The sequence below is a fragment of the Lampris incognitus genome, chromosome 12 (genome assembly GCF_029633865.1).
Source record: "Lampris incognitus isolate fLamInc1 chromosome 12, fLamInc1.hap2, whole genome shotgun sequence".
NCBI classification, from domain to species: domain Eukaryota; kingdom Metazoa; phylum Chordata; class Actinopteri; order Lampriformes; family Lampridae; genus Lampris; species Lampris incognitus.
Genome location: NC_079222.1, coordinates 11658317 through 11681899, shown reverse-complemented (window position 1 = coordinate 11681899; position 23583 = coordinate 11658317). Strand labels below are relative to the sequence as shown.

General features: G+C 45.4%; 1 protein-coding gene across 1 annotated transcript in view; it reads right to left on the bottom strand.

The window, feature by feature from the left end:
- Positions 1–845: 845 nt before the first annotated feature.
- Positions 846–23583, bottom strand: part of LOC130121793 (BCL2/adenovirus E1B 19 kDa protein-interacting protein 3-like) — a 29108-nt gene continuing 6370 nt past the window's right edge. The window contains exons 3-6 of the mRNA XM_056290694.1: positions 17965–18043; positions 13715–13818; positions 8616–8765; positions 846–4284 (exon numbers count right to left, since the gene is read on the bottom strand). Of these exons, the coding sequence (XP_056146669.1) occupies positions 4236–4284; positions 8616–8765; positions 13715–13818; positions 17965–18043 (382 nt within the window). The 3' untranslated portion in view covers positions 846–4235. The remainder of the gene's footprint in view (positions 4285–8615; positions 8766–13714; positions 13819–17964; positions 18044–23583) is intronic.

Genomic DNA, 23583 nt, shown 5'->3' with positions numbered 1-23583 from the left:
CTAACAGTATGGCATCCTTGGAGCTCAATCTTTCCTAATAGTAATGGGGTGAAATAACATACCTCGGCATACAGAAACAGGTGAGGCCGCCGTCAGACCGCCCTCGGTGGTGTCGGAACTGCCGGTCTGCATGGGCTAGCAGTTAGCTTAGCCTGCCCCGCTTCCGCATCCTGTCGGACCACCCTCGGTGTTTCCTCTTCGGGCGCAGCGCCAAGCAGTGCCGTGGTGCCTGGGCCCACAGGACGTAGCAGACCAGGCTCCCTCAACTGATCCAGCGCCAGCTCTTCCAGACATCAAACGAAGACACAAACTTAGACGCGTACGTGGACAAAGACACTGCATGGACGGTACTGGGTGAGGCCGCCGCAAACGTAAATTCGCGCTGCCATCTTCCCACTAAAGATCTTTTTTTAATGGCAGCTCCCATATCCCATACACTGCTCTTTTATTTGCCCTCAAAATGCCTGCCGAACACTGCCCCCCCCCCCAGGAAAACCAAGGTCTCTTCTGCAAACATTAGTCTTAGTCACGGTCCTACAGTCAGCCAGTCAGTCAGTCAGTCAGTCAGTAAAATGGTCGTCTACTTAGTCCGAGTCAAACATCCTAACAAACAACTCAACCACAATAACTAAAACATGAACACAACATCACTAAAACAACAATTTGAACATGAACGTAAACAGTCCCAGAATGCCTTGTGCTCCTCCCGCGCAGAATTGCTGATAGTTAGAGCGACCCCCCCCTCTCCGGTCACTACAATAAAATGAAATGCGAGAGAACCCCCCCCCCCCCGCTCCCACTCAATAAGCCCCAGAAAACTCCAAATAAAAAGCATACTCGGCAAATTGCTTGACTCAGGTAATCTTTAATGACAAAATCTTTATCAATTTTCCAATGAAAAGGGGGAAAAAAAACAAAATAAAAGCAAACATATTGTAATACCTAGTGCTATGCTATAGCAGTTTGAGGGAACTGCCTTTCATTTCTTATTTGCATTACTCGCCGCCCTCAACATACTGCTTTTTTTTTTACACCTCTGTTCTGGATAATGAAAACATAATCTCAAGTCAAAATGCAGATTGCATTTATATTCAGCTACAACTGTTGATCAATGCATTCTTGATCTAGCTCCACAAAACAAACAGAAAAGGAACAATCCGGCACACTTCTTTCAAAAGTTGCACATAGAAACACAGGCAGAAAGAGCCCGGTGGCACATAAAGACTGCAGTATCTCTGCGGCTGAACTACGCACGATGAAACCCAAGCAAACCCAGCGGAGGACAGACAGCGAGGCACATGGTTGACAGATGAATCTCTGAGGGTTCGGTTGGAGCCCAGTCACTGTTGGCAGTTACTTAGTATGGTGTAAAGAGTAAGACGATAGTACCATGGGAAGACCTTAGTCACATAATATTCAACAACAATCCGTTGACTCCCTGACGTGTGGGGTTCAGAGCATCAAAACAAGCAAGACAGGGGACTGTCAGTCTCAGTGTACTAAACTGCGCTTAAAATACTTTTGTGTACACTGCTAGTCGTACTCATCTCATGTCATACTCTGACATCAATATATATATATATACTATAAAAATCATAAGAATTATTTGCAAATACTATCTAACCCCGGTGCGGCCATGGCATTTATATTTAGAGAGTTAAATGGAACAGCCCACCATGAAACTCTGGTTATGACTGCAGAGATACTGCAACAAAGCTTATTTATGCTTGAGAACTAAATCAAGCTTTCCAAACATGCTGTAGAAGTGCTCGTACTCACATGCTAGAATCAAACCTGTGTTTATGAACTACTAAGACCTCCCTTAGTCAACTAAAAGTTGCCAATCATTGGCTATATGGAAAGGGATGTTAAACGAAAGACTATTTCCGATACCTTCCGCCTGTCCACCACGTCGCTGGTGGTGGAGGCTGTCTGCACGTTTTGCTGAATTTCAGCAGTCAGGAACTTGATTAAGAAAGTCTCGAAGTAAAGTTGTCTCTGTGAATTGTTCAGTAATGTAAACGCCTCTGCCATTACTTTTTATTCTACCTATTTTTTTCTTCTGAATCTGAACGAAAATTTAATCGCGCAAAAGTCCAACTTCGTTGTGATATTCAAGGTAATTTTGTGTGCCCTTGTGTTCTCTGTAAAAGCCATCGTTTTGAATTCGATACATTTGATTTCTTTAATACAATTATTGGTATTTTCATAACATTTAAATAATGGTACCATTATTATCAGAACTACTAGAGGACAGCATTATGGCCTCACTGGGTCCTGGGTCCAATCCTAGCCCTTCCATGTGTTTGCGTTTTCTCCTGGTGTTTGTGCGAGTTCCCTCCAGGTACTCTGGTTCCTCCAATGGTCCAAAGAAATGAATGGAACTTGGAACATGGAACTGGACACACTGCCCAGGGGTATGAATGGTGTGTTCATGACTGTGTGTGTGGACCCACCGATGAACAAGTGACATAACTATGGCGTCTCTCTGCCTACTGCCCAAGGAATGCGGGGATAAACTCCAGCCATTTGCAAACCTTTATGAGTTGGATTTTTCCCCCTTTTTCTCCGCAGTTGTACTTAGCCAATTACCCCACTCTTCCGAGCCGTCCTGGTCGCTGCTCCACCCCGTCTGCTGATCTGGGGAGGGCTGCAGACTACCACATGCCTCCTCTGATACATGTGGAGTCACCAGCTGCTTCTTTTCACCTGACAGGGAGGAGTTTCGCCAAGGGGACGTAGCGCGTAGGAGGATCACACTATTCCCCCCCCACCCCCTCGAACAGGCGCCTCGACCAACCAGAGCAGCGACCAGGACACATACCCACATCCGGTTTCCCATCCGTCTCTGTCTGCAGGGACGCCCGACCAAGCCGGATGTAACACGGGGATTCGAACAGGCGATCCCCGTGTTGGCAGGCAACGGAATAGACTGCTACGCTACCCGGATGCCCCCAAACCTGAAGTGGATCACGCAGGTAGCGTACAAACAAACAATAAATACTGCTATGACTGCAATTAATGATGGTAATAGTAATACCAATATCAAAATGAAAGCACTGAAAGGTTATTATTCTTCGATATTCAGCACCGTCTGTAAGAGCCCAGTTACAGAAAGGACGCACAAATCACTTAGGGCAATTTATAGACACGTGAAGGGCTAAGTATCTGATAAAAGGGCCAATCTACAATAGCTCCATGATATGTCACAGACAACCCAGGAGGCTAGAGTTACACACAGGAATGACGACGTCAATGCACAAGAATGAACAGACAGGTGTTCTATTCCAGATCCCACAGTGCTGTTATCCAAGACCCAACAACAAAATACTGCCTATACGTGTATGTTAAGGGGATAGACTGTCTGCCTGCAGTTTACAACCACTCTATTCACTGACTTCCAGTTGTCACTTTGAAAATGTCCATTCAGATGAGGAGGTGAACTTATTCGAACTTTCATTCTTCCAACAACTCTTCCACCTTTTCTAGCAGCCAAAGCCAAAGATTCCCACAATGCAAAGCAAGGGTGCTTGTGAACTGGGAGGATCACTATGGCAACTCCTTTCATAATCACCAATTAAACCTTGTCAATAAACCATCAATGGTGTAAAATAAATAAGAAATGACAAAGTCATTGTATATATAGCAATGAACAAGATGGCTACTTTCAAAGGCATGCTCACATTATCGGGTAGCGTAGCCAACTCGCTAAATTTGGTTGAACGTTTTCGGGATCAAAAGCCAGGCTACAGCAGTAGGTGGCACAATCTCAGGTCAATATTACGTCTTAATTGGACAAGTTCCCCCCTGTTACCGGGTAATCAAAGGAGGTGGGCATAGTGTGTAGCAGACGAGTTTGGCTTTGTTTGATGCTGTGCCCCCCTCAGAAAACCCACCCTTTGAAACAATTACACCCAATACTGGGGAGAAGAGGACTATGACCATATTCATTCCTTGAATGAATGAAAAGCTTAAACAAATGAGTGAGGGAGACAGGGGGGTCGAGGGGATTATCTACAGACAGTCAGAGAAAGACTGATAGAGTAGGGGGGCAACGCATTCCTCCTGAGAACATGTCATATCTCAGGGCAAAAGAGGTAGGGACAAGAGGGAGCAGAGGGATAAGAAAGGGGGAGAGAAAGCGGGAAAGTTGGGAGGAGATGGGTATTTTCATGACAGCAAATATTCCCCCAACAAGTCATGGCCACTTCTCAGGCACGTCTTCAGTTTCTAGCTCAGAAAGAGCTTGCAGGTGGTGTGGTCAACCTCTTCCCAATGTAGACTCTGTTAAAAATACAAGACAGAAATAAGTATGTTGGCAGCATTCCTGGTTTAAGAATCCTGTGTCACATGATTGGATATTTCAACACAAAAGATATCCTTTTTCTCCCCAATTGTATCTGGCCAATTACCCCACTCTTCTGAGCCATCCCGGTCACTGCTCCAGCCCCTCTGCTGATCCGGGGAGGGCTGCAGACTACCACATGCCTCCTCCGATACATGTGGAGTCACCAGCTGCTTCTTTTCACCTGACAGCGAGGAGTTTCGCCAGGGGGATGTAGCTCGTGGGAGGATCACGCTATTCCCCTCAGTTCCCCCTCCCCCCTGAACAGGTGCCCCGGCCGACCAGAGGAGGCGCTAGTGCAGCGACCATGACATATACCCACATCTGGCTTCCCACCTGCATACATAACCAATTGTGTCTGTAGCAGAGGAGGTAAACTCCGCTTCAGAAAGTCGAAGTACTAACCATGTATTTGCTCCAGCCATGCACTAAACCAGCTGATTCTAATTAGCACAACACTTCAGCCAGGTAGGAGGACTACTTAGTGAAATCATTTCATGGGTGGAGCAAATACATGGTTAGTACTTCTACTTTCTGCAGCCGGGTTTTCCATCTCTGGTCTGTAGCCAGAGGTGGAAAGGCCAGAGGTAACACGGGGATTCGAACTGGTGATCCCCATGTTTGTAAGCAATGAAATAGACAGTCTGCCACGCCACCCGGATGTCTCAATAAATTATATCTTGATGTGAATTATAAACAAAACAAGACGTGCCTACTCCAGCTTGGCTTATGTGATTGACACCATCTCATAGACACAGAAAAAGAATCCTGACAGCAACACATCGGAGGCCCAGGACCTCTTGACCACAGCCAAACCTGGTGTCAACAGCCAGATCTCGAGGGAACCTCGCAGCTGCTAAGGGACAGTCGTGTGCCAGTGATTCAGTGGTTTCACCAAAAATGCAGCTGGTTGCCAAGCTAAGAAGGGGTATAAATGAAGCTGTTTTTTCTTGAAAATTACCCCTTCATATTCTTCAACTTTATATACTGCTTTGGTTAAAACATGCTGAGTAGCAACTGTTAGAAACCATGCAACAACCCATGATAACCAAGGCAGTCTTCTATATAAAGACTATTGGTATTCTGCCAATGATGCGGACAGCTAGCCAATTCAAAATTGAAACGTTGAAGAAATGTTGTTTCTGTGAAGTATTACACCAAAATATAACCATATATGATATTTGATTACTTTTAATCTTTGACCGTGTCCCCCCCCCCTTTTTTTTCTCCCCAATTTATCCAGCCAATTACCCCACTCTTCCAAGCCATCCCGGTCACTGCTCCACCACCTCTGCCGATCCAAGGAGGGCTGCAGACTACCACATGCTTCTTCCGATACATGTGGAGTCGCCAGCTGCTTCTTTTTACCTGACAGTGAGGAGTTTCGCCAGGGGGACATAGCGCGTGGGAGGATCATGCTATTCCCCCCCAGTTCCCCCGCCCCCCCGAACAGGTGCCCCTGCCGACCAGAGGAGGCGCTAGTGCAGCGACCAGGACACATACCCACATCCGGCTTTCCACCCGCAGACATGGCCAATTGTGTCTGTAGGGATGCCCGACCAAGCCGGAGGTAACACGGGGGATTCGATCCCCGTGTTGGTGGGCAACGGAATAGACTGCTACGCTACCCGGATGCCCCTTCTTTGAACGTGTTTAAGTTTAGTCTATATTGCTTAGCTAGATGCTTAAAGTTCATATGTAACAGAACAAAGGTAGTGTTATAAGGGGTCTTTTCCACAGCAGACGACTGTAGGAGAAACTCACTGAGTGCAGCAAGTCTATACACAGTAACTGGAAAAACAGCCTTGGTTGGATGTGAGCTGGAAAACACGAGATAAGAAGGAGTAGAACAGATACTGACCTATAAGACAGGCTGTACTGTACTGTACAGATGGGCGCGCACTTAAATATATATGCTTTGTGTGTTTGTTCATGAGCATATTAAAGTGTGATAATACTCTAATGGGTTTTTGTCTCGCTCCTCATTTATTTTTATTTTTTTTTTTAAATTTTATTTCTGATTTTTCCCTTTTTTTCTCCCAATTTAGTGGCCAATTGATCCCTATTTTAATTCAAACACCCACCCTCGTATTGCATGCGTTCGCCAACTGCATCTCTCCGGCCGGCAGTCTCGAAGGAAAGCGCCTCCCCACTTTCGTGACAAGGCGAATCCAAGCCGAACCACTGTTTTTCCGACATACACAGAGACGCATTCACATGACGAACACAAGCCGACTCCGCCCCCCTCCCGAAGACAGCGTTGCCAATGATTGCTGCTTCATCGAGTCCGGCCATAGTCGGATCTGACGAGACCGGGGCGCGAACCCCAGTCCCCAGTGGGCAACTGCATCGACACCAAGCCGACGCTTAGACCGCTACGCCACCGCGGACTCGCTCCTCATTTATTGTCAGAGTGGAATTACATAATTGCCACGACAGACTGCTTTTGGTCTGAAAGGGTCTGTGGCTCAAAATCTTAAAAATGTAGTCATGGGTATAACACAGCAGTTTTCCTAGGAATTGGCACATTTTCCTGGTATCATGTCAGTGTAGGTGAGTCTTACAGAATTCCAGCATCCACACACTTGATGTGTTATTTTACAATTCATATTCATGGATGTGCATATGCCATGATTTTGCGCCTTTCACTATTCTGCCTCACTGTACCTGCAGTGAGGCAGAATAACACAGCTGATGCGGTAACATCAAAAATCCTCGGCATGTTGTAAAAATGCTTACAAATATATGAAAATTAGCAATAATCTAGTCAACTCGTCTTTTTCCAAGCTCAGTGTGAACAAGGATGAAGAGATCATGGGACAGGATAGCGTTTGGTGTAGGCAGGAATTTAATGGGACCATGTGAAAGGGAAAAGCTAGAATCGATTAGACAGTGTAAAAGTGGGGGTTATCCATAATCTCAGATTTAACACCAACGAAAATACCAGGATTTTGGTGGGGAAGAGGCTATTGCTGCAGTGTAAAGTGCCTTTTATAGTAGTCACAGTTGCTGTAACATGTCATTATAATGAGAACGTGCTCCTCGGAGGAATGGCTCACCAGGTGAACTCACCAACCTGAATTGATCATTAGCTCTGACTTGTCCCCATGCTGTCAACCCATGGCACATGTGCAATTTCCATAATGGGAGGTTATAGTAAACCCTAACCCAAACAATAACCCTTACTTTAAATCTAAGTCTAACCTCTTTGACGTTACACATTATTTACTTTTGCTCCTTAGCGCTAACTCTGTTGTGAGAGGTTTAAGCAACTGCAAACCTGGAACAGATCTCAATAGTTTAGGGCAAGGATTATGTGCAGGTTTTGTCTGGTCTTGGCTGCTAGTAACTACATAGCTTTGGGGGAAGCCAGTGTGCAGCTTTTTACATTGCAGTTCTATGAACCAGCCAAATAAAAACCGAGATAATATAATCAAAATGCTTCATCTACGATGCCATGGCACCTTTTCCTGGACTGTATAGACCAGCAGAAACCATTGGACAAGGATTGTGCAACTTAGCAAAGGACAACTTATAAATAATCAAAACCCAGTTCAAAAGATTTTTCCCCTTTTTCTCCCTAATTGTATCTGACCAGTTACCCCACTCTTCCGAGCTGTCCCGGTCAATGCTCCACCCCCTCTCCCGATCCAGGGAGGGCTGCAGACTACCACATGCCTCCTCCAATACATGTGGAGTCGCCAGCCACTTCTTTTCACCTGACAGTGAGGAGTTTTGCCGGGGGGGGGGACGTAGCGCGTGGGAGGATCATGCTATTCCCCCCGAACAGGCGCCCCGACCGACCAGAGGAGGCGCTAGTTCAGCAACCAGGACGCATACCCACATCCGGCTTCCCACCTGCAGACACGGCCAATTGTGTTTGCAGGGCCGCCCAACCAAGCCGGAGGTAACACGGGGATTCGAACCGGTGATCCCCGTGTTGGTAGGCAACAGAATAGACCACTACACTACCCGGGCACCCCTAAAATGAATTAGGTTTATCCAACACAATTCTGAATATCTCTTAGCTTTCATATCCTCGTTGTAGGAAGGTATGGAAACACAAAACACAACACAACTACAGTTCATTCTTTGTGCATGACACTGTGTAAAACTTTCAAACAAGCTCCATATAAAAGGAGCATGTAAAACAAAATGGAAAGTGATAGCATATTTTCATATTTTTGATTTATAATCAGGACCAGCTGTGATATGAAACGAATGACATCAGAATTAGATAGTTGGACCCTAGCTTATGTAGCTCTCTTACCCCAGTCCAAGAGCGAGGATGTGTGATATAAACAGTGAGGGGATGAAGACTTTGAGGAACTCTGCGGAGAAAATGCCCCCTTTCTTCATCGCTCCAGTCTTCCTCATACTGAGTGTTACTGAGCGCCGAGGGTGACGGAAGTGGAACTCCCTGATGGAAAAAAAAAAGATTGTTTACCTCAAACAAGTACAAAATGAAAGAGTGTATTTTGGTGGCATTGGTGCAGAGACATATCATCAACCCACATTATCACAGAAGGTTCAAACACACAATGTACAGGCAGAGCGAGATCCCATTAGACACAGTTCAAGGGATCAGTGCGTGACAAATTATAGGCAGTAGACAAACTGTTATTGCAAATATTTGAAAATATTCAGCACTTAATCACTATACTGTTCCTGCAAATATATAAACATATTCAGCACTTAATCTATACTTATCACTATATTGTATGTAGCTTAGCAAAGTCTGCTTATAGCTGTTGAATTAGAATTGGATAAAAATGAGACACAGCATAGGGACCGATTGGCCACTAAATTGGGAGAAAAAGGGAAAAATCAGAAATAATAATAATAATAATAGTAATAAAAAAAGAGACACAACAGCACCAGACAGTAGATTTAAATTTCCAACTGGATGTAATGTAATCCAACCAGACCTGATATATTTCGGACCATTGGTGGAACCACAAACTTTTCATTGACTTTGTCATATTTTTGCTTTTTTTCCTTACATTTAAGAAACCAGCAAATCATAATAATATATTTCCCATACATATATATGTAGGCAAGGGGCAAGATTTTGGTATCGGAAGTGTTCTTGTTTCCGTTTCTGTTTTAATCCGAGTAGTAGTGACCAATTGTGGCGGACACTAGGGGCTATGCCTGTCACCCAGCAGGGCTGTGAGCTCCCGGGCTCTCTGGTGCAAGGTTGTTCCTGTTCCAGTTTGGTTTTGGAGCTGAGGAGTAAAGTTCAAACTTGCCTTCGTCTCCTGTGTTTTTCCTCATCCTGCCACACAATCACACTTGAGTAGGCAGCGACTTCTCCAGGAACATGTTCTGATGACATAAACGGTCCGTGTGGGGGGCCAAAGAGGCAGAACGCATTGGCCAAAATGTCATCTGGACCTAAAACACCTACAAAAGTATCAATGTTTGTGTCCTGTGTGGAGAAGTGTTTGACTCTTGTGATAAAAGAAACAAATTGCTTTCAAAGGCAGATTACAAAATTGCCTTTGAAAACAAAAAAAAAAATCAGTTGGCGATTTTCCGGGGAGCTGCAAACAATGATGAGCGCATGGAAGAGGAATTCTTCATAGGAAACGGAAGCGAGCGGGCAGCAGCTACACCGGAAGCGGCACGGTCGCCCAGTGGTTAGCACTGTCGCCTCACAGCAAGAAGGTCCTGGGTTCGAACCCCAGGGTTTTCCAACCTTAGGGGGGGTCATCCCAGGTCATCCTCTATGTGGAGTTTGCATGTTCTCCCCATGTCTGCGGTGGGTTTTCTCCAGGGTGCTCCGGAGACACCCTAATATGCATGTTAAGATTTGTAATCCTGTCTGTACCTCTGACCAAGGCAATAGGAAAAGAACTGAAATTGGTCCCCGGGTGCAGCACGAAGGCAGCAGCCCACTGCTCCTAGCTACACAGATCACAGCTAGGGTGGGTTAATTTGCTGTAACTGAATTTTGCCGAAATATTGCCCGTTGCCCCCAGACGCTAACTCAGATAGCCAATGGGTTCCGAGATTGGTGTATGTGCAACAATAGTGTAGAAGTGAGCAGTATGCAAAGTGCTGTGCACTTTTACAGTAGCTTGCTATTATTGTGTTAAAATATGTTATGGAAAACTGTTTATGTAAGAAATTTATGTGATAAAATGGATATTAACCTCTTCTCCTTGGTTACCTATCTGTCATGAAAAATCCAATCATCAGTATAATTAAAAGTTGTAAAGTTTTTTTTTAAACCGTATACAATTACCATATAGAATATGATAGCTACAGTAGGTATCTGGTAGAGATTTTATATTGAATCGTTATATTGTGAACTGGTTTGCGTTTCAAACCACTATTATTTGAAATGAGAGTTACAAATGTAACTGCAGTTCTATGAATTCTGGATGACCACCAGAGATGGTGCTTAGCATTTGGATATATCCACCATGCATGTGCAGGTTGAGCATCTATACCAACAAAATCCCCTGTGATATGTGTGACATAGGCTACACTTCCTCCTTATAAAAGGCCTGTGCACCCAGGAACAATTTCCTTTTGGAATCTTCTCACCAAGATTCCAAGTGACGGTGACTAACAAGACTACAGAACCATTTGTGCCATCAATCTGTTTGTGCTAGGCTGAAATGGCCGCCACATACACCCTGACTGTAGAGGCTCAAAGGCCCTTCTCTAGCAGCAGCTGTAAAAACTGGAGTATAACTGGTATGACACATTGCTCTGATTCCTCATCTTGTGATTTGCACCAACCAGAAAATAATTTACACCTGTCGGCACTTTGGTGGAAGCAGCCCTAGAGTTCAAGATGGTCCAAATAACTGCCTTGTCACAGGAACCCAAAGGTGGATCAGGCCCCTCAGTGGCCAAACACAGAGCTTGATTCGGATACCAGGCGTGACCTCCCCAGCTGAGAGAGGAGGTGGAGTCTCTTGGGGAGGCATCAAGGCTTACCATCGAGAAGCTTGTGAATTAAAGGAAACTATTCCCTGTCTGGCCAATTTGGGGCTACTAAGAGTACTCTGTGATTCCTCCTGAGAAACCTTTGCAGTGTTTGCAAGATTAGTGGGATTGGGGGAAAAGTGCAAAGGAGACCGTTTGGCCATGCATGTGCCAAAGCTTTCTATCCTAGCCGGCCGGTCAACTCCATCAGTGAAAACCACATGGGGATATGGATTGAGAACTAAAGTAAAAAGGCCTACCTCTGCCCGATCTTATCTGTGCCATATTGCTCCACCACTAGATTTAGCGTCCATTCCCTTGGGGAGGCGATTCAGCAGGAAAAGAAATCTGCTATCTTATTCTGTATGCCAGAAAGGTGCATTGCTCTTAGGCTGACGCTGATTCTCTCTTTAACTGTAATGTGATAAACCACTGGGATGTTGTCTGACCTTATGAGGGACATGTCAGCTAGGGTTGGGTATTGAGAACTGGTTCCAAGCTAGAACCGGCTGCAAAATTCCGATTCAAATGAAATCATTAAGAAAGTTTGATTTCAATTTTTACTTATCGGTTCCCAAAAAAGTTAACTCGCGTTAGTTTCAGTTTCAGTTTCAGTACCAGGACTTAGCTATCTGTCTGCGCAGCTGCACCTATGGTCAGGTCGTGTGAGTTGAATGCACGCATGTCCTCCTGTCTCCCAAGCTACACAATGGTACTCTTTTTGGACTGGACGATGCTGCACAAAGCAATACATTTTGTTTTTGCTTTGTGGAAAGATCAATAAGAGTAGTAAGCACATGAGTCTGGGTAGAGCCGTGTGACATCAAGGACTGCAGTAGGTGTTCAAAAGGGTGGCTTCATTTTGTTCGAAAAAATGACAGGTCGGCACAGTGCAACACCTGTGCCTAACTTATTTTGTGCAAGAGAGGATGCAATACTAACATGACTAAACCCCTTCGCCAGCATAGTACACAAATCAATGAGTGTACCATGTTAGATGTGTTGTGCTGGTCTCACTCTCCCTCACATGCCTTGTCCTCCCCAGTCAACCCTCAGCCAAAAGCCAGCACCTCGTCCCAATTGGGAAAGTGAAAATCAAATAACGTCAGCGAGACGGCAAACTATACTTGATCAAATTAATAAAAACTTTCAAATTTGTGCAAATACTATAATGTAATTTTTCATAGATGAACGTTAGCACAGACGTTCCGACTTCTCTCTTGTCAACACTCACATAGGCTGCAGCTCCCTAACGGCAAATTCATTGGTTTTTAGACTGTTGCTGTGTTGTCATTTCGGCGGTTTTCAGTGTTACAGTTACTGTGTTTGTCTATGTCTGTCTTGCACTGTTTAGCAAAGCCGCAGCCCTTATTTCATTTTTAACATGTGCCTGCACATTGTTTTTAATAAAAATAAATTGAATTGAATTGAATTGGGACAGTGAATAAAAAAAAGAATGAATTGATTATTACTGAATCATATCATTTAATAACAGCAACCAAATTAAACAGTATAAATTAATTTACAGGTTCTATAAACTCTATGAAGTCAATTGTAAATATTAATATGACTGAATATGACTTGGGTAAAGGCTTTTTAAAATACTTTTTTTTGTCTGTGAAATAAGCACGTGACTTGTTTTGAGCCCGCCCCTAAAAAATAGAGAATCATTAAGAACCGGAATCGATAAGCAGAATCGGAATCGGAATTGTTAAAATCCAAATGATACCCAACCCTAATGTCAGCCCCTTCAAAAAAGTAGGAAATGCCTGAGGGCTAGCCGCACTGCCCACAGCGCCAACACATTTATGTGTTCCAACTGGTGCTGAGCACCCCACAGGCTTTTTGACTGCTCTGGCCTGGCAGACGGCTCCCCAACCTGTTCAGGAGGTGTCTGTAGTTATCACCTCTCAAAGCAAAGGGACTGAGCCCAGCAGAATGCCCCAGGTAAGGAATGTCTTCTTACACCACAGATGTACAGAAAGAAGGTATCGGCCTGTAACTTTCACCGGCCTGTTTCTGTGCTGTATCAGGTCCAAGTGATGACCCTGAAGTCAGATCTGGAAAGCGCACAATGAAAGGTGCCCTAGTGGAATTACTGTAGATGCCACAATCAGCGTGGTTAATAGCTGCAGGAAAGTTCTGAATGCCAGAACCTTCCACATGTGAGTCAAGTGAGGAGCAGCAGGATGTCATTCCCACAGTGTGAGGAGGGTATCACTTTCATCGGCTAAGAGTCAAGTACAATGCCGATGAATTTCACCTGCTGACTGGGTACTAGAGAGATTTTGTCGAAATTGAGAGTTAGACTAAGCTGACTTATTTGGGATATCAGAGTAGATGTTAGGTTGATCGCATGAACCCTCGACTGGGAACACAAACAAGATGACTTTTTACATAATGGAGATGTTTATGAAACAGACTTACTTGGGGGGAATGTTTTCTGGTCGACTAGACCAGTCAGCAACCCAGTCTGAGTCCTTCATCAAGATGTCTATGTCCCTCTCTTTATCCAAGACATCTTCTTCCGACTAACAGACATATACACACACACACACACACACACACACACACACACACACACACACAAGTACTTCAGTTTAGGAATCATATGTTATATAGGTCCAGGGGCCCTGATGGCCAGTCTGTCAGCACAGATAATATACTGTATATACTGTAATATATATTGTATGTATGTATGTATGTATGTATGTATGTATGTATGTATGTATGTATGTATGTATGTATGTATGTGTGTGTGCGTGCGTGTGTGTGTGTGTGTGTGTGTGTGTGTGTATGTATGTATGTGTGTGTGTGTGTGTGTGTGTGTGTGTGTGTGTGTGTGTATGTATGTATGTATGTATGTATGTATGTATGTATGTATGTATGTATGTATGTACGTACGTACGTACGTATGTACGTACGTATTTAACTTAGACACTGAGGATGCACAAGTCAGTGCATTCTAAGTGCTGGGCCCAAACCCGGATAAATGGGGAGGGTTGAGTCAGGAAGGGCATCCGGTGTAAAATCTTTGCCAAATCAAATATGAATCAGATTTCCATATCAGATCGTTCGAGGCCCGGGTTACCAACGACCGCCACTGGTACTGTTGGCCAGGAGGGTGCCGGTTAAAACTATGCTACTGGCGAAGGAGAAGGAGAGGGGGAAGGCATGTCAAGAGGCAGCAGGAGAGGAGGAAGGGTAGGAGTGCGGAACTTTGAATGTTGGCACTATGACTGGTAAAGGGAGAGAACTGGATGATATGATGGAGAGAAGGAAGGTAGGTATACTGTGTACAAGAAACCAGGTGAAAAGAGAGTAAGGCCAGGAGCACTGGAGGAGGGTTGAAACCCTTCTACCATGGTTCGAATGGGAGGAGAATTGAGGTAGGGTTAATTCTGAAGGAAGAGTATGTTGAGTGTGTTGGAGGTGAAGAGAGTGTCAGACAGAGTGATGAGTATGAATCTGGAAAAAGAAGGTGCATTGCTGAATATTATCAGTGCATATGCCCAGCAAGTTGGGTGTGAGATGGAAGAGAAGAATTCTGGAGTGAGTTGGATGAAGTGATGGAGAGTGTACCCAAGGGGGAAAGAGTGGTGATTGGAGCGGACTTCAATGGGCATGTTGGTGAAGGGAACAGAGGTGATGAGGAGGTGATGGGTAGGTATGGTGTCAAGGAGAGAAATGTGGAAGGACAGATGGTGGTGGATTTTACGAAAAGGAAGGAAATAACTGTGGCAAATACATATTTCAAGAGGAGGGAGGAACACAGGGTGACGTACAAGAGTGGAGGAAAGTGCACACAGGTGGACTATATCTTGTGTAGAAGGTGCAATCTGAAAGGGATTGGAGACTGCAAGGTGGTGACAGGAGAATGTAGCTAGGCAGCATCGGAAGGTGGTCTGTAGGATGACTTTGGAGACCAAGAAGAGGAAGAGAGTGAAGGCAGAGCCGAAGATCAAATGGTGGAAGTTGAAGAAGGAAGACTGTTGCGTGGAGTTCAGGGAGGAGTTAAGACAGGCACTGGGTGGTAGTGAAGAGTTACCAGATGGCTGGGCAACCACTGCAGAAATAGTGAGGGAGACAGCTAGGAAGGTACTTGGTGTGTTATCAGGACAGAGGAAGGAAGACAAGGACACTTGGCGGTGGAATGAGGAAGTACAGCAAAGTATACAGAGGAAGAGGTTGGCAAAGAAGAAGTGGGATAGTCAGAGAGAAGAAGAAAGCAGATAAAAGTACAAGGAGATGCAGCGTAAAGTGAAGAGAGAGGTGGTGAAGGTAAAGGAAAAGGCGTACAGTGCGTTGTATGAGAGATTAGACACTAAGGAAGGAGAAAAGGACTTGTACCGATTAGCTAGACAGAGGAACCGAGCTGCGAAGGATGTGCTGCAGGTTAGAGCAATCAAGGATTGAGATGAAAATGTGCTGATAAGTGAGAGGTGTGTGTTGAGAAGGGGGGGGTTTGAGGGTGAAGCAGGAAGATATGGGAAATGATGATGAAGTTATGGGAAAGAGTAGTGGAAGCTAGGTTAAGAGGAGAGGGGACAATTAGCAAGCAGCAGTATGGTTTCATGCCATGAAAGAGCACTACGGATACGATGTTTGCTTTGAGAATGTTGATTGAGAAGTATAGAGAAGGTCAGAAGGAGTTACATTGTATCTTTGTAGATTTAGAGAAAGCATATGACAGGGTGCCGAGAGAGATGGTGTGGTATTGTACGAGGAAGTCGGGAGTTGCAGAGAAGTATGTAGGAGTGGTGCAAGATATGTATGAGGGCAGTGTGACAGTGGTGAGGTGCGCGTTTGGAATGACAGATGGGTTCAAGTTGGAGGTGGGATTACATCAAGGATTGGCTCTGAGCCCTTTCTTGTTTGCAATGGTGATGGACAGGTTGATGGACGAGATCAGGCAGGAGTCTCCGTGGACCATAATGTTTGTGGATGACATTGTGATCTGTAGTGAGAGTATAGGGTGCAGGTTGAGGAGAGCCTGGAGAGATGGAGGTATGCACTGGAGAGAAGAGGAATGAAAGTCAGTAGGAGCAAGATGGAATACCTATGCATGAAGGAGAGGGAGGACAGTGGAATGGTGAGGATGCAAGGAGTAGAGGTGACAAAGGTGGATGAGTTTAAATACTTGGGGTCAACTGTTCAAAGTAACAGGGAGTGCGGAAGAGAGGTGAAGAAGAGAGTGCAGGCAGGGTGGAGTGGGTGGAGAAGAGTGTCAGGAGTGATTTGTGACAGAAGGGTACCGGCAAGAGTTAAAGGGAAGGTTTACAAGATGGTTGTGAGACCAGCTATGTTATATGGTTTGGAGACAATGGCACTGACGAAAAGACAGGAGGCGGAGCTGGAGGTGGCAGAGTTGAAGATGCTAAGATTTTCACTGGGAGTAACGAAGAAAGACAGGATTAGGAATGAGTATATTAGAGGGACAGCTCGGGTTGGACGGTCTGGAGACAAAGCAAGAGAGGCAAAGTTGAGATGGTTTGGACATGTGTGGAGGAGAGATGCTGGGTATATTGGGAGAAGGATGCTGAATATGGAGCTGCCAGGGAAGAGGAAAAGAGGAAGGCCAAAGAGGAGGTTTATGGATGTGGTGAGGGAAGACATATAGGTGGCTGGCGTGACAGAGGAAGATGTAGAGGACAGGAGGAGATGGAAACGGATGATCTGTTGTGGCGACCCCTAACGGGAGCAGCCATAATTAGTAGTAGTAGTATGTATGTTTACGTGCGTGCGTGTGTGCGCGTGCATGTGTGTGTGTGTGTGTATGTATATGTGTGTGTGAGTGAGTGAGTGAGTGAGTGAGTGAGTGAGTGAGTGAGTGAGATTGAGCGAGTGAAAGAAAAAGAAGGGAGAGAATGGTTGCCAGGCAGTTACAGACATTGTTCACCTTTTACTGGCACTGTTTTAGCTCAGTAGATATGACTAAAGTCTTCTTTTATTACCCCCCCCACCAACTTTTTCTCCCCATTTGTATCTGGCCAATTACCCCATTCTTCCAAGCCGTCCCGGTTGCTGCTCCATCCCCTCTGCCAATCCGGGAGAGGCTGCAGACTACCACATGCCTCTTCTGATACATGTGGAGTCGCCAGCCGCTTCTTTTCACCTGACAGTGAGAAGTTTTGTCAGGGGGACATAGCGCATGGGAGGATCATGCTATTCCCTCCAGTTCCCCCTCCCCCCTGAACAGGCGCCCCGACCGATCAGAGGGGGCGCTAGTGCAGCGACCAGGACACATACCCACATCCGGCTTCCCATCCGCCGACACAGCCAATTGTGTCTGTAGGGATGCCCGACCAAGCCGGAGGTAACACGCGGATTTGAACCGGCGATCCCCGTGTTGGTAGGCAACGGAATAGACCGTCATGCTACCCGGACGCCCTGTGACTTAAGTCTTAACTGAACTAGAATAGAGGGTGTATGAATGTTGTTCCTAGTGTGTACCCTTTACTCTTTTTCTACCAAGAAATTGCACCAGCCATCAATCTGGAATTAATGGTTGAAAAAGGTGGCTACCAATGACAAAATATCTACACAAGGCGAGGCTGTCGTTTCCATGGAAACTAAAGCCAGCATGTAGTTGTCATTCACATAAATAAACTGACTTAGAGGCAGTGGTTGATATCACCATGGCAACAGACTGGTGAAGACGGGGCACTCTGACTTACTTGGCTGTCTCTCCTGCTAGTCACATCCACATCAAAGATGATCTGTCCATCATCCTGGGGAGTGTGGGGTCGGGGAGGACTGAGGATAGGATCAAATGACAAAACAAAACTTGATATAGACACGGACTCCAACAAACACATTAACTCACGATGACCCCCTCTGCCCACGCTGGAAATTTCCCCTGCTTACTTCAAAAGCCTAAATCTCATCTGAATTGAGTATTGTGGAAAGATGATCAACCAGAAGGACAGTTAAGGAAGACCCAATCCCCCATGTTGCGTGTAACGCAACAAACCTGTACTTGCTATGCAGCAACGTCTCACATAGCTTCCTGTACAATTAGTCCCTCTGCTGTAATACGAATATGCTTGAGCGTCTTAGAAGAACGCTGTATATAAAGAAAAACAACTGTTTTTTTTTATATCAAACTAGCTGTAGCATGGCAAATGAAGTGAAAACACTGCCCAGTTTCGGATCAACCCCTCCCCTCCTTCCCATGGAGCCTTAATGGCTTGTAGCCCACAGATAAAATGCCGTTGACTGAAGTAAAACTGAATCCTCAGGTGACTCATTGACAGCTGACTACACAGCAGTGTAGTCAGCTGTTTTATATCAAACATGTGGCTTTAAACACAAGCAAATACTTTTGAGTTCCCCCCCCTTTTCCTCCCCAATTGTACTTGGCCAATTACCCTACTTTCTGAGCCGTCGCGGTCGCTGCTTCACCCCCCCGATCCAGGGAGGGCTGCAGACTACCACATGCTCCCTCCGATACATGTGGAGTTGCAAGCTGCCTCTTTTCACCTGATGGTGAGGAGTTTCGCCAGGGCGACATTGCACGTGGGAGGATCACGCTATTCCACCCAGTTCCCCCTCCCCCTTGAACAGGCGCCCCGACCAACCAGAGGAGGCGCTAGTGCAGCGACCAGGACACACACCCACATCTGGCTTCCCAACCGCAGACACGGCCAATTGTGTCTTTAGGGATGTCCGACCAAGCCGGAGGTAACACGGGGATTCGAACCGGCGATCCCCATGTTGGTAGGAAACAGAATAGACTGCCACACTACCCGGACGCCAAATACTGTGAGTTTTAAGTTAAAAGAAAAGTTTTGGATTTTCATTGTATGCTCACTAAGTTAAACACTACGCTGCATTATATGTTGCTCTTAAGAGGTGTAAATTTGTTGATTGCGACTGGTGGTTTTGGCTGTTAATCCTAGTTATCCCCCTCCGAGAATTGCCACCTTAACGTGGTGGAGGGGTTTGTGCGTCCCGATGATCCTGGGAGTTGTGTTGTCGGGGGCAATAGCTCCTGGTAGGTCTCCCAAGGCAAATTGGTCCCAGGCAAGGGGCCAGACTAAGCGGGATTCCCAAGAAACTCAATTAATTTACAACAGCAGAGCCACAGCACCTTGCCCGGAAAAGGGAAACCGGGGCCCCCTCATGGAGCCAGACCTGGGTAGGGAGCTCGCTGGTGAACGTCTGGTGGCTGGGCCTTGGCCCATGGGGCCTGGTTGGGCCCAGCCCGAAAAAACAACATGGAGCCACCACCCCATGGACCCACCACCTGCGGGGATGAGCATTGGGGTAGGGTGCAATACAGTCCAGGCAGCAGGCAAAGGCAGGGACCGGGGTGTGCCAACCTCCGGCATCGCAGGCTGGTCCTCGGGATGTGGAATGTCAGCTCTCTGGCAGCAAAGGAGCCTGAGCTGGTGCAGGAGGTGGAGCGGTACCAACTAGATATAGTTGGGCTCACCTCCATACACGGCATGGGCTCTGGTAACAAATTCCTGGAGGGGGGCTGGACTCTACTTTTCAAGATCTGGCCAAGGTGACAGGTGCTGGGTGGGTGTGGGGATACTCACAAGTCCCTGGTTGAGCGCCACTGTATTGGAGTTCTCCCCAGGGAATGACAGGGTCGCCTCTATACGACTGTGAGTTGCTGGGGGGAAGGCTCTCACTGTTGTGTGCTTATGCACCGAATAGCAGTTTGGAGTATCCGGCCTTCTTGGAGTCTCTGGGTGGTGTCCTGGGCAGGGTTCCGCCTGGGGACTCTATAGTTCTGCTGGGGACTTCACCACTCATGTGGGTAATGATGGAGAAACCTGGACAGGCATGATTGGGAGGAATGGCCTGCTAGATCGGAACCCATGCGCTGTCTTGTTATTGGACTTCTGTGTGAGTCATGGATTGCCATAACAAACAACATGTTCGAACATAAGGTAGTTCATAGGGGTACTTGGTACCAGAACACCTTAGGCTGAAGATCAATGACAGACTTTGTGGTCGTATCATCAGATCTGCGGCCGTTATTTTCGGCTACTTCCGTTAGGGGTCGCCACAGCGGATCATCGGTTTTCATTTCTTCCTATCCTCTGCATCGTCCTCTGTCACACTAGCCACCTGCATGTCCTCCCTCACCACATCCATAAACCTCCTCTTTGGCCTTCCTCTTTTCCTCTTGCTTGGCAGCTCCATATTCAGCATCCTCCTCCCAACATACCCAGCGTCTCTCCTCCACACATTTCCAAACCATCTCAATCTTGCCATTCTTGCTTTGTCTCCAAACCGTCCAACCTGAGCTGTCCCTCTCTGGCCCACTGGCCCATTATGCCACTGCCCGTTGGGTGCCCATATGGGCAGGGTACCCATTATTGCTTATGGGTATAGTGTAAGACACTATAACAGGTATGGCTGTACAAGAGATCGAACATGGGCTTATAAGTGTGTGGAGGCATCTCAATAACCACAAGACCATCCTACCACCCTTTATAAGATTATAAACTCAGACTACACCCCTTGTCAAAGATTTCCCCTTTTAAACAGATTTCCGTACAGGGATGAGCCGGATGGTGGTGTAGTCCCATTGGCTTGTCAGATCAAAATATCCATCCCATTCTGATATACAATATCCCTTAAGGTGGGGGGGGGGGCACTTTGACAAAGGAGATGCTATTGTTATTGCATTTGCTATCAGAAGATGCTGTTGCAGAACCACAATTAAGTTTTGAGTGCAAACACTGGTCCATTTTTAAGGGTTCTTCCAATAGTGTTGATGAACTGGTGGAAGTCGTATTTAGTTACATATCGCTTTGCGAAGGTGCCATCATCCCAACAACTGAAAAAGTTTATAAACAGTAAACCTTGGGTCTCTGAAGCCACGAAGGTGCTGTTAAATAGAAAAAAAAAGACATTCCCATCGATGCTGCTGAAAGAGGATAACTTACAAAAGGAGGCCAGAGCATGAATACGTACGGCCAAGCTTGAGCACAAGGACGGAATGGAAAATAAATGTAACAACATGGTATAAAGGCAGTGGAGGATGGATGTTATGAAGGCTATGACAGGTCAGACAACTAGAGGTCAAGAGCCCATTAGTTTAGATAGTTTTAAGAACATAGAATGAGCCAATGCAAGAGGAAGAAAAAGAAGAAGAAGAAGAGAGATTTTATTCGTCTTACAGCTACACAGTGGACACATGCAGGGAGTGGCACAATGAATGCAATGGAAGGGTTCTACTAGAAATTTGATAACTTTGATTTTAAAGATGAAAAAGAAAACTCAAACATAGGAATGCAGTAACAAAGTTAATTTTCAGTGCGGAAAATATCTCTGGGAAACAGCTGAAAACTTGCACAGAGTAGCTAAATGAAATCTTTTATGTATTTTATTTGACTCTAGATCAACAGAGAGTTCCCTTTTTATGGAAACAGTCTATTATTGTTCTCGTGCCAAAGAGTAAAAGGCCTGAAGAGTTGAATGACATCAAACCCATGGTGTTGCTCTCTGGTTATGAAATCACTTTAAAGGGTGGCCCACAGAGAGGTACTGAGAAGGGTTGGGCATCTTTTGGATAAACTAATTTTGGAAGAGATTTTAAATGACTTCCTCCGACAACAACTAAAAGCACAGAAGATTAAAATGATGGACAGTTAAATAGATAGGCACCATCATAGATAAATTACATTTTGATTTAAACACTGGGTCAACTTGCAAAAAAGGCCACCAAAGATTGAAGCTGAGGTAAAATGGCTAAATGTTTTTAGTATATATAGGATGAAGTATGAAGATATGGGAAATGAAGACGAAGTTATGGGAAAGAGTAGTGGAAGCTAGGTTAAGAGGAGAGGTGACGATTAGCAAGCAGCAGTATGGTTTCATGCCTCGAAAGAGCACCACAGATGCAATGTTTGCTTTGAGAATGTTGATTGAGAAGTATAGAGAAGGCCAGAAGGCGTTACATTGTGTCTTTGTAGATTTAGAGAAAGAATATGACAGGGTGCCGAGGGAGGAGGTGTGGTATTGTATGAGGAAGTCGGGAGTTGGGGGAAGGATGCTGAATATGGAGCTGCCAGGGAAGAGGAAAGGAGGAAGGCCAAAGAGGAGGTTTATGGATGTGGTGAGAGAGGATATGCAGGTGGCTAGTGTGACAGAGTTAGATGCCGAGGACAGGAAGAAATGGAAACGGATGATCCGCTGTGGGGAACCCTAATGGGAGCAGCCGAAAGTAGTAGTGGTAGTAGTAGTAGTAGTAGTAGTAGTAATGGTTTTTGATATATATAAGGTGATGACGGTAATGCTCTACAGGTCATTTCAATCATGGGCAATCTTCTCCATAGTTACCTGATTCATTAAATTGAAAGTATGAAACAAAAACATTTATATAATTTTACCAAAATTGCCAGTAAGATCCTAGAACAACAGAGCCATTTGATTATCTTCAAGGGACCGATGCTTTGTAAGACCAGATCCAGACCATCCTCTCCGGGAGGAAGTTTGGATGTGGCCCCTGAGACAAAGGTTGAAGATGCCCATGGTAAAGAGCAATTGATACAATCATGTATACCTTTAGCAATAAACCTGCTAGATTGGCAATGTGCTTAATTTAGTTTTTATTTCAAATGTTGGATGTTGAATTTGTGAATGTTGCCCTTTCCTTTAAATGTGCTGTCATAACATTGACTAATGTTTTGTATGTATTATGCTGTTGTTTTTATTTGCTGCGGCAAGACAAGTTTCATTGAAAGGGACAAAGAGAGAATTGAACTGAAACTACCCTCTTCATAAATCAAATTCAAAAGCATGTTGGGAAAAATGGGGTTCTGCTAACTGCACCAACAATAGGCTCCATGTCAGTTCTTGGAAAGTTAAGTCTAGAAAATTGAGCGTTAGCTTTAGACTGACACCCTAGGGAGTTGGTGTCTTGCTCAAGGACACATCAACAGGGTAAAGAGGGTAAGGGACTTGAACCTGGGTCCCTTAAGACCCCCACACACTGCGCAGTCTTAGGGCTCTCCCAGACAAATGTTTCGAGTCATGGACAAAATTGTTCATCATGATCATGAACACTGGTCAGCTATTTTGGGTTGTTTAGCATGACAAGGTTATGGAAAGCCGACAAAATAGCAATCCATGGACCCATAAGCTCCAACAAAGTTCTAACAGTGTCAGAAAATGTGAGCTGCAGTCATGTAGTGTGGCAGATGCTATGGCAACAAAACCCATGGCTAGACCATCATCCTGGTGTGTGACAAAAAGCAGCATGGTAAATGATGACATCCTCATATGCCATCAATTGACAGGAAATAAATATGTTGAATGGGTCCAAATAATCC